Source organism: Anastrepha ludens, chromosome 2 (assembly GCF_028408465.1).
Source record: "Anastrepha ludens isolate Willacy chromosome 2, idAnaLude1.1, whole genome shotgun sequence".
Classification (NCBI taxonomy): Eukaryota; Metazoa; Arthropoda; class Insecta; order Diptera; family Tephritidae; genus Anastrepha; species Anastrepha ludens.
The window spans coordinates 64447845-64464937 of record NC_071498.1 but is presented as its reverse complement, the minus strand read 5'-3'; the positions used below and the strand labels follow the sequence as shown (position 1 = coordinate 64464937).

The 17093-nt window shown below is 34.5% G+C and overlaps 3 protein-coding genes across 6 annotated transcripts in view; 2 read left to right on the top strand and 1 right to left on the bottom strand.

Annotated features, from left to right (window-relative positions):
- Nucleotides 1-408: 408 nt before the first annotated feature.
- LOC128871646 (uncharacterized protein CG16817) lies at nucleotides 409-4874 on the top strand. Its single transcript, XM_054113550.1, has 5 exons — nucleotides 409-594; nucleotides 1544-1630; nucleotides 1722-1872; nucleotides 3732-3837; nucleotides 3900-4874. Exons 1-5 carry the CDS (start codon nucleotides 578-580, stop codon nucleotides 4091-4093), a joined length of 555 nt encoding a protein of 184 aa, XP_053969525.1. The 5' UTR covers nucleotides 409-577; the 3' UTR covers nucleotides 4094-4874.
- A 1168-nt stretch (nucleotides 4875-6042) lies between these two features.
- Nucleotides 6043-8415, top strand: LOC128871645 (nucleoside diphosphate kinase 7). The gene is made up of 9 exons (XM_054113549.1): nucleotides 6043-6182; nucleotides 6261-6368; nucleotides 6437-6603; nucleotides 6661-6819; nucleotides 6895-7102; nucleotides 7199-7298; nucleotides 7361-7494; nucleotides 8034-8147; nucleotides 8210-8415. Exons 1-9 carry the CDS (start codon nucleotides 6180-6182, stop codon nucleotides 8345-8347), a joined length of 1131 nt encoding a protein of 376 aa, XP_053969524.1. The 5' UTR covers nucleotides 6043-6179; the 3' UTR covers nucleotides 8348-8415.
- LOC128871644 (peptide transporter family 1) overlaps nucleotides 8275-17093 on the bottom strand; it is a 26763-nt gene continuing 17944 nt past the window's right edge. For all 4 annotated transcript variants that reach the window (XM_054113545.1, XM_054113546.1, XM_054113547.1 and 1 more), the window contains exons 4-11: nucleotides 13871-14099; nucleotides 11227-11501; nucleotides 10871-11076; nucleotides 10672-10800; nucleotides 10426-10605; nucleotides 8889-8999; nucleotides 8706-8813; nucleotides 8275-8637 (exon numbers count right to left, since the gene is read on the bottom strand). In XM_054113545.1, coding sequence (XP_053969520.1) covers nucleotides 8443-8637; nucleotides 8706-8813; nucleotides 8889-8999; nucleotides 10426-10605; nucleotides 10672-10800; nucleotides 10871-11076; nucleotides 11227-11501; nucleotides 13871-14099 — 1433 coding nt within the window. In that variant the 3' untranslated portion in view covers nucleotides 8275-8442. The remainder of the gene's footprint in view (nucleotides 8638-8705; nucleotides 8814-8888; nucleotides 9000-10425; nucleotides 10606-10671; nucleotides 10801-10870; nucleotides 11077-11226; nucleotides 11502-13870; nucleotides 14100-17093) is intronic.

The following is a 17093-nucleotide window of genomic DNA, read 5'->3' as shown; positions in this document are numbered from 1 at the left end:
AGAAACATTCTGCAAATAAGTGTTTGATCAGCTTTAGCGTAATACTGATGACTTAATTAAAAATAATGAAAAATATATTCATTTAATTTCAATTTATAGTATTTCACTAATTATAATTTAAATTATACTTATCTCGTTAAGGATGTGCTGTTGGAATATATGTAATATACCTGATTCTTTTTTTGCACGGTTTTCTTGGCACGAATTATTTAGAATATGAAACGGACCTATGTTTCTAAATTTTATTAAATGCGACTATTTTTATTTTCGGAAAAGATGCATTTTTGTTGAAAAAGATACAATTTTCAGACCTATTTAGGCACCCTAAAATAAAAGGCAGCACGAACTATGATTTAGATCAATTCGAATGCAGCCCTGATTTTTCTTGTTCTTTCAATGATTATAATCACACTTCACGAACAAAATTTTTCTTTCTTCTATTCGTCTTTTTTTGCGGGTGCGAACAGTTAAACGCAACTATTTCCTCAGTATTTCGAGCGAATTTAGACACAAAAGCGTTTAATATTAGTTACGAATCGCGTTGATCGCAAAGTAGTTTTGAAATACATTTGGAAATATGTCGGAAACAACGGGGTAAGTGCATCAAAGTGTTGAAGGAAAAGCGGCTGTCGCAGCATGAAAATGCATGAACCATCGCAGGCGTGCGTTTTTGTTAGTACAAAGAACAACATAAGCAGCGACGGCGACGGTGGCGGTGGCGGCGACGCTGACGACATTGGTTATTTTGTTGGTTATAGTTTCCACGGGCATCATATTTATGTGGTGTCCATTTCTAACTTTATATCACGAGGTTCATCGTACTAGAATATCCAAGTGTGCTTCTATAACATAAATATTTATAAAACAGCCTGAAAAGTCAGCTATGTGTCCGTAGCTCTTTTCGCAAATTCACTACTCGCTTTTTAGGTTATGTTGAGTAGCATTTTCTCGAATGAATCTAAATACGCCGCCCAGAAGATTAACATCATAATATTTATTTTTTTTATAGCTTTTAATTAATATGTTTCGTTCATTCTTCAGTTTGAAAGCGAATTTTCAAAAATATTAGAAGTAATAAACTTGGGATAGTTTAGGATAAATTCTAACAGCCTTTGCAGTCCTCTGTGTATGTAAAGTTTTCTTGCTTACTAGCCGGCGTGCATATGCAAAATGTATTAGTTATATTAAATGAGGTAAAAGTCCAATAATAGGTAAATTAAAAATTTGCGTGATGAGTTAAATAAATGCCTTGGCGAATGCAGTTACTCTAGATTTAGTATATAATAAATTATAGATCAAGTTTCTACTTGCAATTTTCAAAAAAGTTTCGTGTATATTAGCCTATAAAAGTACTGGCATGAAATAATTAGAAGTGCAATATAAACTTTATATTGTACAGTTATGTTTGTAGGTACACTCGCTTTCTTTTAATAGATTAATCAAAATCATAATTTATAAAATGTATAATACAAAAAATTAATTAATTAATTAATTTAATATATGGAAAATACAAAAAATTATTTTCATTTATTTCTTCCTACAGAACAATATATCCACCAGTTTCTTGGGCACAGAGATACGATGTGCTCTATGTCATAATTGATGTCGAATGCAACAACATCGAATATAAGTGGGTTTTAATTTAATCATTATTATTAATACTGTTAATATTAATTACAAATGGTTCATAAAAATTAAATTTTTATTTGCACTATTTTTAGTGTGACCGAGAATAGTTTCACCTTTAAGGGTGTTAATGCCCTAGATGCCACTAAAAAATATGAAGTTACACTAAATTTCTTACATCCCGTGGATCCCGAAAGAGTGACGAGTAAGAACATTGGCAGGTGCCTAGAATTCACTATTTATAAGGTGAGAAAACTATTTAATATATACATATAGAATGGACTAAACATAAGGCATTTCATTCCTTTTGTTTGCTATAAAAATGTTTACATAAAAATTACAAATATACAAACGAGGAGTACATTACATAGTTAAAAAAAGAGTAACCAAATAGAAGATCGTATTCAAGTAAACTTTGATGAAATGATCCCGTTGTTGCTGATTGACTCAAAATGTGCGCTCTCCTTTGTCCTTTTCGCCCTCCTTTCAACTTTTTGGAATTTTTTGTAGCAGCTAATGACTCAGTTACTTCTCCAGACACTTTATCACTATACGTGTCGGAATCCCTAAAGAAAAGGTTCATTTCCTTTTTTAAGAAAAAATCGCATTTATGATAAACTGTTCACTAGGCAGGGCTAGCTTACTGGGGCGGCAGCCTTGGTCGGGAAAAACCTGAGTCATTCCGGTAACGTAGAACCGGCTGCCAAGGGAATGAGGGCATTTGTCAAGGTTTTTGCTGTTATATATACGTATATTAGGCCGGGTCGATTTGTGGGGAGGCAAAAAAATCGCCCATTGCTCTGAGAAAATCATATTCTAGGGATCAAAATAAGAAACTTTGCCGAAGGAACCATACCTCTAAAACGAATTCTGATATCCCCCAATTTGGGTCGAACTTTTAGTGTCTTTTGTGGGGAGGCAAAATAATCGCCCATTGCTCTGCGAAAATCATATTCTAGGGATCAAAATAAAAAAACTGCCGAAGGAAGGAACCATACCTCTTAAACGAATTCTGATGTCCCCCAATTTGGGTCGAACTTTTTAGTTTCTTTTCTCATGTAAAGGCCAAAAATGGTGATATTTTGAAATGATTGTATGGGGAACCCCCCAGGGGTGTGCCACTGGCATGGGTGGATCGGCCGTCGGTCGGTCATACATTTGGACTCGATTGGAGCACTCTAAATGGGTCAAAGTGGGATTTTTCGTTCGACCCAAATTGGGGGACATCAGAATTTGTCGTTTCCACGACAGTTGGTTCTACGTTACCGAAACGACCCGGATTTATATCCGGCCAAGGACTGTCACTCCAGCAGCATTCCCCGTATGTAAGTATGAGGAATGTTTATGCTGCTACAACAACAACATCAGAATTCGTTTTAGAGGTATGGTTCCTTCGGCAAAGTTTCTTATTTTGATCCCTAGAATACGATTTTCACAGAGCAATGAGCGATTTTTAAATCGACCCGCCCTAATATATATATATATTATTAGCGCGTACACCCTTTTTGAGTGTTTGGCCGAGCTCCCCTCCTATTTGTGGTGTGCGTCTTGATGTTCCACAAATGGAGGGACCTACAGTTTAAAGCCAACTCCGAACGGCAGATATTTTTCTGAGGAGCTTTTTCATGGCAGAAATATACTCGGAAGCTTGCCATTGCCTTCGAACCAACGCTCTCTGCGAATTCCAAATGGTAATCACGCACCAAACCATTCGGCTACGGCGGCCGCCATGCCGATGCATAAAAATTGGTTCTAAATTTATTCTAATGTATGAAGCAACAAGCGGTTAGTTTTATATGTGCTCATGAATTAAATGCGTATAGAAATATTTTTTTTATCGGTTCTAGGCAATTGGTGATGAATTTTTTTTCAGTCTAGGGCATTGACATGTGCTACAAAAAAACTCAGCTTTTGAATATAAAACATAAGACTTTGATACTTGTTTATACACCAATTATAACGGAGGAAATACTATCTAGATTTGTAATTGCACATGACCTATCCATAGTTTTACTATTTCCTAAACTATTTTTTTTTTTTTCATTTCATTTTCCCTACATGATTTTATATTAAATGTATTGCACATCTTTATTAATAAATTACAGAGAGAAAAGGGTCCCTACTGGACTTCCCTCACCACCGATAAAAACAAATTGCACTTCTTGAAAGCGAATTTCGCCAAGTGGATAAATGAGTCTGAAGACGAAGATGGTAAATAAAAATAATATGTCCCATAAGTTTTAATAGGAATTGAAAGTTGTTTATTTTTGCAGAGGGTGAACCTGAAACCCCCTTCAATAATCTTTTCAATTCGTCTTGGGATAAGAAATTCGACGATATGGGTCTGGACGATGACGATTCAGATGATGACAATATCCCCAGCTTATCCAAAAATGATGAAAGCGAAGACTCTTCGATAGAAGAAGACGATAAGAAGTCTTCTGAAGCGAACAGAGTGCAGAAGTAAACATAACCTTAAAAAAAATCACAAAAAGAAACTTCAAACTATACATAAAAATCCCCTATTAATATAAATACACTTTTTTTTCCAAAAATGGGGGAAAAGAAAAATCGAAAAACATTTCAACAACTATACTGAAAAATCATTTAAAATTTAGTATGTAAATTAATGCTAAAGCATAAATCATTATTTTATGTTTTCTTTTGTTTCGAGGTAAACTTTCACTAAGGTACGTGAGTACTAACATAGAATTTATAAGCCAGAAGAACGTGCACCGTATAGTCACTCAACTCACATAAACCTACATACTTACGTACATTACGTACATTCACATAAAAAAACGTTGATTATGGAGGTTAGTTTTTCCTGTAAATGAAGGAAATCGCATGCGATTTAACAACCATTCAATATTTTTACATTGATGAGAAATGCATATTTTAACTTTTATATATAAATACAAGTTTAGTGTTCGCGCATAGCGTAGCGAATTCGTAAGCAAACTACATTCAAAACAAAATATGGAAATTGGCAGGAAAAGAAATTAAAAAAAAACAGTCTTAATCTTTTGTTTGTTTTGTAATAAATAGCAAAAAGCGATTAATATAACTTAAAGGAAAGCATTTCTTGTTGCAAATCAAATAATTCATTTAATCAACACATATTTTAATGATTCACCTTACGCAGTCCCTCTACGATATTCCAACTAAAATGTTTCCGTATTGATAAAAATGTTAAAATGTGAAAATAAACGCTTCGAAAAGAAATAAATCGTACGCCTAAACTTAAAGTATTTTTTTATTCTGAAAGTTGTGTTTTAATGCGCTTGGTTTTGATGTACAAATACATACGTATGTTGTAGCAGCTTAAGTAAATTTGTTTGGGAGTGGTTTGATTATCATCGTTCGAGATAACACCTTACGGTAAGTCCAGTGAATCACTTCGACGGAGCGGGACCAATGTTAAATGAGTGAATTTATTCGTGCATACGAATAAATGTGTTGATATTATGCGGGATTCCTTCATTTGCCGGAGGTATACTGAGTATAAATGGTTATGGGTCAATACTAGTTAGATGGAAATTGAGCCTGCCACACCATCAATATCCGTCTGTTGGCGAGAGTAGCACGAGTCACTAGTATGTCTCAAGGACAGAACAAGTTATAAGATGACCCGGTCGTTACATTGATTGTGTCTAACAGAACAAAACAGTAGAGTTTCTTTGGGTCTTCTCAGAAAATGTAGCTGGTGCACACTTTTGGTCTGGGGTTGGGCTCGATGCCAACCGTATTAGACGTATTCGGATAAACCACACAGTCTGGCGTTGAACTGATGGCGAACGACGAGAAATAACTTTCAACGATCTAAAAATTGTTATACAATTAGGATTAATATATTTATAGATATTCCGGACATGCTTGTTATCGAAATGCAAATAATATTTAAATTTGAATTATGCGGTTATTGGAACCTTAGAAAATTAATAGATTGTATTCAATCAAGCTCAAGTTCGGTATTTTGTTGAACATACTAGAGTTCTTATCGATATTGCGCTCCAACTATTGATAAAAATTCGATGCATGAGATAACTTCAATTTTGTGGTTATATGCATTTTTTTTGGCACCGCATAACTAAAGATCTCTTGTTTGTATAGCGAATTGCTTATAAAATAACAATACATTTTAAACGCGAGTTGACTGAAATGGATACAACGATATGCTACTTGATGCGTATTACTACGAAGTATAAAGACTATAGCGTTAGTAATGGGCTCCAAAAAATATTAGAAATAATCAAATACTTTCTTCCTATAATTTAATTATATTTAATAAATACTTGGGTTTAAAAAATACATGTTTTAATATATTTTTTTTATGAATTCTGAGTGATGAATCTTGATGAGAAGAAACACAGTTTTTGACATCACCTATATTTTTAAAGCCACTGTATTAATCACCATAGTTTGCCGGTTGCCGGGAAACCAAATCAAAAGTAATAGAAAACTTTTTATTGTCATTTATTTGAATACATTTTTACATCAGAAAAATTATTTTGCTAGATAAAAAACTTAATTTGGGAAATTAAACAATATAAATGGTAAGTGTTCATGTGGCGAACAGCAATGCACCTTATTCCAATATCAGTCATACGTTTGATTTGTTTTAACTGCTGCAGCCTTTCAATCGCCGTTTGTCCTTTGTAGCAGAATGGTATCAGGAGGAAGCTGCAATTGTACGCACCTTTACTATATGTTTTTTTCCGGCGGGCAATGCAATCGAAGTGGTAAGTACTGACATTCGGAATATGGAAATCTTATGACACAGAATTCGCTGCTTATGAATACTTTTCAGTATGATCAACAACACAAGCGCACTTTTCTCCGGCGCACCAAAATGCCCGAATTAGCTGAACGCGACTTTTTTATTGGTTCAAAAATCAACATTTTTGGTAGACAATTTGATATTGTCGATTATGCCGATGAGATGACCAAGAATTCACTCGACAAATATCGGAAAAAGTATTTCAAAAACGTAAATTAGCGCCTATTCCTGTTACATTTTTGTACATTTGATAGAACTTTCCTGCTGCTCAAGTATACTTGTATTCAACATTTGGGTACCGTGCTCTGTGCCCTTATCGATTGCAATTTTAGTATAAAAAGAGGGCTTATGGTGCAATTCACACCCGAGCAGGTGAAGGCCTTTTTAATTAAAAAACACAATGTTGAGATATCGTAAGTTGAATTGCGCCCTTATGCAGCCAGTTGTGCAGTATTATCGTTAATTGTTTTTTGGCTGCTTGAAAATAGGAACTTGTTAATGAATCAACTAATTGGTGGACCTTCTATTGGCTTCGAAGTCATAGCCGATAATGCGGTACAGAAAATTAAATTATGCAAGGAACAAAGTAAAGAATGTGCTAATGATAGCACAATTGCGCCACTGGTAACATTATTCGAACGGGAAGACATTCGCATAGGTATTTACATTCCAAATGATGAAGAGGAAGCAGAACAGGTGAATAAACGAATGCCAGATTCAAATACCTTAAACTTTTTACATACTCGTATATGTTTTAATTAAAGTTTTTATGCATGTACAATTTTGGGATAGGACCTTAATTTCTTTTTCAATCCAAAAAATGGGTTGCAAGTCACACTACGATTGAAAAACTCCACATTAGGCATAATAAAACCACATTGCATTAAAGAAGGTTTGTGAGTATTATATATAATATTACACATAACTTTTAGTAAAAAAAAATTTTGCTTATAGGAAACTTGGGACGTATAATCTCAGAAATAACAAATAACGGGTTCAAAATTTCTGGACTGCGCATGAATTTAATGGAGCGCGTAAATTGCGAAGAATTCTTCGAAGTATATCGTGGCATATTGCCTGAATATATTGTGAGTATCCTAATATAATGTTTCATATAAAATTTGGTACCTCACAAGGTGTCGCAAGTGTCGTATTGTCTTATGTCGTAAAGTTTTTAACGGTTAATAAAAAGGTTTTGGGTGTTCGACCGAGCTCTTCCCCCTATATGTGGTGTGCGTCTTGATGTTGTTCCACAAATGGAGGGACCTATGGTTCTAAGCCGATCTCGAACGGCAGATATTTTTTATGAGGAGATTTTTCATGGCAGAAATACACTCGGAGATTTGCCATGGCCTGCCGAAGTGCGACGGCTATTAGAAAAACCTTTTTCTTCATTTTAGTGTTTCGCGGAGATTCGCACCTGCATTCTCCGAATGTTAGTCACGCACTAAACTATTTGGCTACGGCTGCCGTCTATCTATTAACAATTTTAACTATGTGAAAATTCTTGTGAACCCCTTAAATATATTTTTAGCTGTTTAAAGTTTACCAAATACATTATAACACTTACGACTCTTTTGTAAATACCCCATATATATGGAACTTGCTCTCAACATAATTCACAAAGCCAATGGTGGCACAACTCGCAAGCGGTGTGAGTATGGCGCTGGAAATCGTTTCTGCAGATGAAAACAAAGATGGCTATGAGGAGTTCAGACAGTTCTGTGGCCCAATGGATCCGGTAAGATGCTCTAATAACCGTAAAAATGTAATAACATTACATGGGTTTTATATTCACTGTAGGAAATTGCAAAAATGTTGCGTCCACATACGTTACGTGCCAAGTTTGGAGTCAGTAAAACATTAAATGCTGTTCATTGCACTGATTTGCCTGATGATACAATTTTGGAATTGCAATATATTTTCAAAATTTTGGATTAGAAAGTAATTTAATGATATTTTCAATATGTAATTGTACGAATAAATAAATTAGACAATTTTATTTTGAACATAAAATTGCTATACTTTTAAGCTAATTAGACACTAGTTCTGCGAGTGCCAGCGCTTGCGGCGCTAGTGTTAGGTTCATCATCCTTCGCTGTAGGCAGTGATAAATTATGGTTGGGGTGTAAATCACTGGGTTGCTGTTGCAGCGCATAATCATAGGCTAACATAGCAAAAATTATTATACAAAAAACCATGAGAACAGCATAGAACAAGTACTCGTTACTCTAGGGAAAAAAAATAAATTTTTAAACAAGTTTATTTCTTTTAGGTGTGCATTCAAATGCTAATTTACCTGAGAAGTAAAAATATTTAATTTCGTTATAATCACAACAATGAGATTACCAAAAGCGTTGTTGATGAACCACGCAGCTGTAACCACAGACTTCATGGAAGCAGGCGCCTGCAGAGATATATAATGCAATAATTATGTACGAATTTTGTAATTTAAAAGTAACAACTTTCTGTGAGTACTTACCTGTGTGAATGCAAACTTCAATCCTGGTATGGACAGCAATAACTCGCCCAGCATTAGCAGCAAGAACTGGGGCACTTGCCAGACAATATTCACATAACCATAAGGATGGTTCTGAAATATAAACTCGATAAGCTACCTTATAATACTTTTACTACTACTATGATACTCTTTATTCTGTAATGCATGTAACCTATTATAATAATATATTTAAAAAAATATTGCTGGGAGACTGTAATAGTCCATAAAGATAAGTATGCATAAATGAATGTTAGCTCGCGCTTTGCTGTGTGAAAAAGTCTATTAACAGTATTTCGGAAGAAAGTCCCTTAACTTTAACTTAGGAAGGCTTAGCGAATTGGAAACTTTAAAGCCGTTTCTCTTCACATTTTGATTTTTCAGAACCTGATGTTCATCCAGCAAACGAGCGATATGGATTGAAATTGCAAATCAAAACCTATTGGACTTTTTTGTGGTGAAATAGGCTTAGTCTGGTGAAGAGGCTGAAACTGCATGCTCTTTGCCATCCATATCTTCTCACTACAGCACAACAAACAACGTAGAAATCGTACAAATCGATTTCATTCAAATTGAAACCAATTGTTTTTTTGGCTTGGTGAAATAAGTAAGGTGGATTTAGATAGTGGAGGGTAGGACTGAACTTTCTCGATTTTGTAATTTCTTTGCTTCTACGTTCATCTAACGGTACATTCGCTGAGTTTGTTAAGGAGTTACATACGTCCAGAATTTTCAAAAAATCGATTTTTCTACAGATTATTATTCTTTATAGTTTTAGGCGTATTTCTGTGGAAGTCGATTGTATAAATTCCCCATAGATACAAAGTTATGGTAGAAAATGTAACTGCTCGACGAGAGTTTGATGCGCACAGGTAGCTGACCTTCGTTTGAGGCAGATGGCCTCGAGCGAAATGCACTTGAAAGTTTAAACTCGTTTTTCTCGAAACAACTTTTTCCGGCACAGTCTGCATGATAACTCATACAGTTTTTAATATTTTTTAATGCAATTGGTTTTTAATATTCGAAAGTCTTTTCTCTATAGTCTGTCGACCCGGATTATTGATATTTTCATTAAAAACTTTTATAAACATAATTAACGTATGACATTTACGTAGGTAAACATCATACTTTTTTTCAAATGCCGTAAATTGCAAAATTTTTCGAAATAAAAAAAATCTGGCTTTATTTTACAAGAATTTTTTTACTTTTTACAGATCCATTAACATTTCAAGGAGAAATGATGCAGACCGTGAAGCAATTTTTTTTTCACGTGATTTTTTATATACTAGTTTTTGTAAAGAAAAATTAAAATAAATTTTTTTATAAAGTTTAAGTACTAATAAACAATGTATAAAATTTTTTTATATTTATTTCTATTGTTATCCCTTCCAAAAAAAGTTTTTCTTTTAGCGCATTTTTAGCGCTGCTGGACGTGTGTAACCCCTTAAATTCGGCACCGATCGAACTTAGTCACTGCTTTATTTGTGCATTATATACTTTTGAACGAAATTTGCGCACTTACAACGATGTACTCTTGCAGCACTCCAGCACAGATAAACGACACCGCTGAGCAAACACCGCCAATGGTAACACTTTGCAGCGGTTTAATTTCGTTGCCACATAAACAACGAATGATGGGCAAACAAATATATTGCCATAAAGGTATAAGGAAGAAGAGCAAAATTGGCCCCATGGCTTTAGCCTGAAAATTAATTAAATTAATATTGTAGAAGTTATATACTCCACTGGTATGACGGCCACTACTTGCCTGATCCGGTTGTATGGTTATCGTATCTGCCACTGTCATATTCATCATTGAAGCTTGAAATGTCCAACTGGAATCCTGTTGTGCCAGCAAAGCGAAATATACGGGTAGTGGCAGGAAAAGCTTAGTTATCTGCAATTCATCAGAAGTGAGTAGTATTCAAAAGTTCGCTGAAAAAATGTTTATATGTACAATTCAGAACCTTTAATACTTTGCCCACATCGTTCACGAAAGCCTCATCGTATTGGCCAACTGCATTGTGCAGCCAATAGGCAGGGCGTTCATCTCTGCCTATTTTACTCCATTTAACCACCAAAGCATGTTTAATACAACCATACAATTTTAGAAGAATATTTTCTTCGGAAAGCTTTTCAGGTTTGTAGTAAAATTTGCCTATTGTGAAAATTACTGTAAACAAGCGCATAATTTAAAGTATTAAATATTCTGATACTTTCTGGAAAAAGTTAAGCATAATTGCCCAAAATGTAATTAAAAAATATTAAACTTTAATAAAGAATTTACAACAAAAATATGTATGCACTGCAAATCTATACTCACACCAAGATGCCACAAAAGATGAGCCGAGCGTTCCGAATACCGCTGGATAGCAATCAGTTTTATTGAAACACTGTGTTTTAGCGCGTACATAGGGAGGCACAATTTTGCTCAGCAATATGCCAAAATAGTAGACAAAATAATACAATGAAAAATATTCCGCTAAACGAGTTGCCTGCTCGGGCACTTTGAATTGTTGTGCACCTAGCGAGGTTATGCAAGCGCGTATGGAACCATTGCCAATGGCGATAAATAACAACGACACGGATACTAAGAGACTGCAATTAAAAGAAATTTAAGTTAATTTATGTGCATACATATGTACATATGTAGGAAGGTTGCAAAACGTTATAAACTAAAAATAATTGTTTCCATAATTATGCGAAATAATTATTAAAAATTTATTTTTTCTTGATGATCAAAAACATATACCTAATTTGAATCCAAAGAATTTCAAAATTTTAAAAATTTTGTTTCGTTAATGTCAAAACAAAACTATCAAACATAATTTTGTTTTGTTTGTGTAAAAAAATATCCCTACAAAACAATGCTGAGCACTCTAGCCAGAAATTCCAACACATTTACAAGTACCATATTACTTAGTCTTGCCATAAATTCTGTGACAAATTTTACAATGCATACGCCGAGAACGAATTCGCAGAAAAAGTTCCGTTGTTGTCTACTCATATCAATTATAATCAGTTTCGTGCAAATTTCGCTTGTTGGCAATGGAGTGGGAAGCTGAGGAAAATCGCATGGCAATGATTGCATTAGCAAAGTGTGGTAAAAGTGCAAGTAATATTTACGAATTGCTGAAAAAACTTCATACATCGAGAATGTTTGTTTACCGCACGATCAATCGTTTTTTCCAAACGCCTGCCAGTGCAGCCCTAAAAGCCAGAAAATCATGTCCAGGAAAATGAATGTATTGACCAGATCGATGTCGAGACTAATTACAGATGATCTCCACAGGAAAATCTTCGGTCGCTCAACTGGTCATTTTTTGACAACGCGCTTGAAGAAAATTAGACTCAACAGATGCAAACAGCTTCTTCGGTGGCACGCGGTCAACAGCCATGACAATATTATTTTCACAGATGAAAAATGTTTCACTGTTCAAGAAGTTTTTAATAAGCAAAACGACAAAATCTATGCTAACACTTCTGAAGACGCAAATAATGTTGTTTCAAGGTTTCAGCGTGGCTACCATTCAGTCTTGTGAACGCGTTACATCTCTTCATTTCTGTGATGCCTTAGAAGGTGTGGTGAAGCAGATGAGTAGTACTCTCTTCAATGGGAAGCGTTAGAACTTCCAGCAAAATTCCGTTCCAACCCATAAGGCAAAAACCACCCCATGAAAAAAATGGCCTCTGCTCTTAGCTGTAGTCGCTGCACATTTTTATCTGGTTTTATTTCTCATTTTTCTCATCATTCTCAAAATTATTCTGCAGGCCACTCAATTTGTGACTTATTAGACATACAACATCAGCACATTCGATGTCCTCCAACTGTGTAAAGGACGTATCTATTGTATACCCTGTCGCGCATTGATTGTGGATTGCATTACTTCATCTAAAGCAATAATGAACAATATAGGTGACAAGATGCAACATTGCCGAAGACCAGTAGACACTTCAAATGAGTCTGAAAGTTTTCCCATGTGTTGGGTGCGGCATCTCTACATTTCCTTAATAATATGTATTATTTTTTGTGGCATTCCTCTTGTTCTTAACAGTCACCAAATAAATTCTTTTGTATATTACAATCCCGCTAATTCTAAGGATATTTTTATTTATTGACACCAGTGATGTCGTTCGTTGTAGGTTTGAAGCTTTCCTACTTAAATGGTTTCTATAATTACCCAAATGATGCCTTGGAAGTTTAATATTATAAAAAATTGCACACAGTTTGTCCCTCTCAACTCTAAATCATAGTCGCACCTCTTTATCTTTTCTTTTGCGATCCATTTTACTTGCAATGGCTGTAAATATTTGTTAAGGTTATAGAAAGGAAATAGTTTTTGATAACTTTTTTTTGATAGTCAACAAAACAAAATTGTTGTTCAGGATTTTTTTTTTTTTTTTTGATAATTCACAAAATAACAACATTATTTCAATATTTTTTTTCATAATCAGAAAAAAGAATTATTTATGCTAAGTACATAACTTTTACATCATTAATAAAAATAGAAAACAAAAAAAAAAAACCTGTTTTCCTCTATTGATAAATATCGTCTCTTTCTGTGTTAACCTCGTAACTTCATTTTTTTCGAAATTGAGATTTTTAGTGAAAAACTCTCCTTAGCACTCCTGTTACGTAAAAAAAAAACATACAATGTTCATAATTATTATAGAATTTTTTTCAGAGCGTTTCGATTTTTCTTGTATCTACATGTTCGAATTCAAAAACCTCGTATCTACGATATTATAAGTATCGTATCAAATAAGTTATAACTTTTCATAGAAGATAAGTAATTCTAAACATTTTTATCGATTTACTGAAAATTATGATTTTGTATATACGAGGTTAACACTGAAAGGAGACGATTATAATTATAATGAAGTCATTGCAGCCCTGTATATATGTAGATATAAATATGTTATATGTACCCAAATTGATTGTAAAACTCGTAACGGTCGAAACTTACACCAGTGATATTCCTATATTGGGCAAAACGGTCAAAATCAACATTACCCAACCAGACCCATACAATATGCAAAAGTAGGAGATGGTGCGCACATTGCCAAAATAGCTGTCAGCCAATATAGCACCGAAAATTGGACAAAATTGCCCAAAAAAGTTAAAGATATGCAGCATAATCGTTGAAAAGTTTTCACTGAAGCAGAGATCATCACGTAAATATAAAACCAAAATAGCTGCAAAATAAAAGAGAAAATAAAGAATACAAATAATAATATACATTTGACTTAAAGAAACATTTTACAAAAAACTAACGTTTAATTAAAAATACCATTTGACTTTTACCAAAAAAGGTTTCCAAAAATTTGTTCTGCCTTCGATCGCAAAACGAAAGGGCAGGGCACTTAAGAAAGTGTACCAAGAAAGCATGCTGCATCATCGGGATTGGGGGAGCGGGACAAAGAGATATACTGGGTTATATGGTAGCGATAGTAGAATTCACAACACGAACTTAAATGCGGTCGGAGCTGCCTCTCCCGCCGTATTACGGAAAGGGTTATGGATAATGTTTTATGATGGTACAACAGCAACAATAATAACGAGAGTTTGAGAACTTTCTTAAGGTAGTAGTAGTCTCTGGTATACTCATTTTTTATAGACAGAATGACAAGTCTACAGAATAATAGGCAGTTTAACTTTTTCGTTTTAGATGTCCTGAATAGCCAAAATCCTATCTTTTTTTTAAGACGCTTACTTTATGCCACACTACTACAAAAAAAAAATATGTCAAAAAAAAAATGTTTTTGTATACTATTTGATGTCAATAATATAATATTATAACATACAATAAAATCAAAACGATTGCATTTTATTTTCTTAAAAAAAAAAACACCAAAAAAAATATTTATCAAAAACGAGTATTTGACCAGAGTACTACCTTAAAATTATTTACCGCCGCTTTGTCAAGAAAATTTAGTATCAGCTCGGATAAATCATCGAAAAAAATTGTTAGAGAAGATTTATAGTTCCCTGTGACTTCCTGTGGCGCACGCTTGATAAACCAAGTGGTGCACTGGTGCGTTTTTGAATTTTGAGCAAAGAAAAAAATGCGGCCATAACAGGCTACTTGTAGTGTACCTGTGGTATTCTTGCCATCTGACCTACCTATGTAGCTGCCTACAGGCTGTTAGCCATCCCCCTATGTAGAGTGGACTGAGGTGGGAATGTAAGAGTTGCTAGTCGTTATTGCAATTGTAGCATAAAACAATTCCCACTTGTTCTTGGGGAATGCTGATGACTGACGATCGTTGACATTCGATGTTTGTTGATGTTCCTATCGAGTTCTGTTTCAGTATAAGAAACTCTGTAGGACCTTTACAAGTAGGCACATTTATTTTATAAGCCCCTGCGCACAATTCAAAAGTAACTAGAGGAGCGCATGTTAAGAAAGGGGAAAAGCGAAAGGCAGATATGGCTTAGCTTAATTGCAAAATTGACAGGATCATTTGTAAACACGCAAGTATACTAAACTTTAGAACTTTAGTTAGTATACTAACAGCGCATTGCCTAGCGCATGTTTACAAGCTAATTCTAACTCTTAACGATGCTTGCAGGAAATATAATGAGCCGGATACAAGAGAAATCATAAAGCATCTTCTATGCTACTGTCCGGTTCTCTCGAAAACTAAACTATGCTACCTGGATGCTCTCAGTTTTGAAAGACTAGAATCTATCGCTGAACTTATTTTTTATCAAGACACAACAGTCAGTTTTAAATTACCTGAACAACCCGAATTTAAGTATATCTGGCCAAGAACCGTCATGTGGATTTTGGAAAAATTTTTGTATACAATGTTTCTTTACTTTCACATAAAAGCCTTAACGACATGTACTTTATATGGCAGAAAATTATCAACATTGAATGCAAAAAAAAAAAAAAAATGCAAAACTCCACGCGAGTTTTAAGCGACTTCAAATTTACATTTTTCTCTATTAAAATCGAATGGACTATAAAGTTACATGTCCAAAAATTCTGATTAAAAAGCTGAAAATCTTCATTATAATTTTTTGAAATTTGTTAAATTCTTACGAATTTTCTACAAAGTTTGGAATTTCGATTTGTAAAGTGTTTCCTATACAATGAACAACATTTTTATAAATAACTAGCGTACCCTCGCCCGCTTCGCTAGGCGATAAATTCAATGATTTGCTGAAAGAGAATAAAATTAATACGAAACAAAGGAAATTCTTTGATACAATCGAACTTTATTGTAACACTTTTTGGTAGACAACGTTTTTGGTTTTTCCATCTTTCGCGTAAATGAATAATGACGATGGTTTGCCTACTCGTAAGCAAGCTACATATGTACATACAATTGTCCATGAGAAAAAATTTGGTATTCTAAATTAATACCGCACATTTGTAGAGACTGTCCTTGCGCCTTATTAATTGTCATAGCGAAGGCAAGGCAAATAGGGAACTGCAAACGTTTGAAATCGAATGGTAAATCCGTCGAAACCAGTGGAATTCTGGGTATCAAAACGTCTTCTCTTTAGTACTTCCCTTTCAAAATTGTTGCTTCGATAACGTTACCCATTAGCTTCTTCACAGCGAGTCTGGTACCGTTGCAAAGTCGTGGCACATTAATGTTGCGCTGCATAATAATCGGTGCTCCAATTTTGAATCGTAAATTATGAGCTGGTAGGCCTGGCAAATCGAGTGAGTTTAAGAATTCAGTTGGATAATTTACGACATCATCTTGATCAGTAATAGTGTCCATTGACTTACTTATATGCAACTATGTCACCAGGTATTTGATCCAAAATAGCTACATTTATATCATTGACGTCCTTATTTTTCCCAGCTAAAATTGCTCTTTCGTTGAGCCAATCATGGTTTTTGTAATGTTGAACTATGTTTGGAAATACACTCTATATCAATGCCTCTTTAGACTGTGAAAAAGTGTAGAAATTGTTAGGCAATGTAATCATTCCTGTTGGATCGACAGACATTTGGCCATTTCCGATTTTCAGTAATTGGTGTGAAAATTCAGCTGCTGACGGATCGTTCTGTATTGAACACGTACGTTTGTAGCAAGTGTAAGCGTGTTTACATGTCTCAATAAATACAATGATTTTAAGCTTGCATTGATTTCATCTGCAGCCGTAGATTTTGGGATCACAGGTAAGATTTGCCTGAAATCTCCAGCCAATAAAATCATGGCACCTCC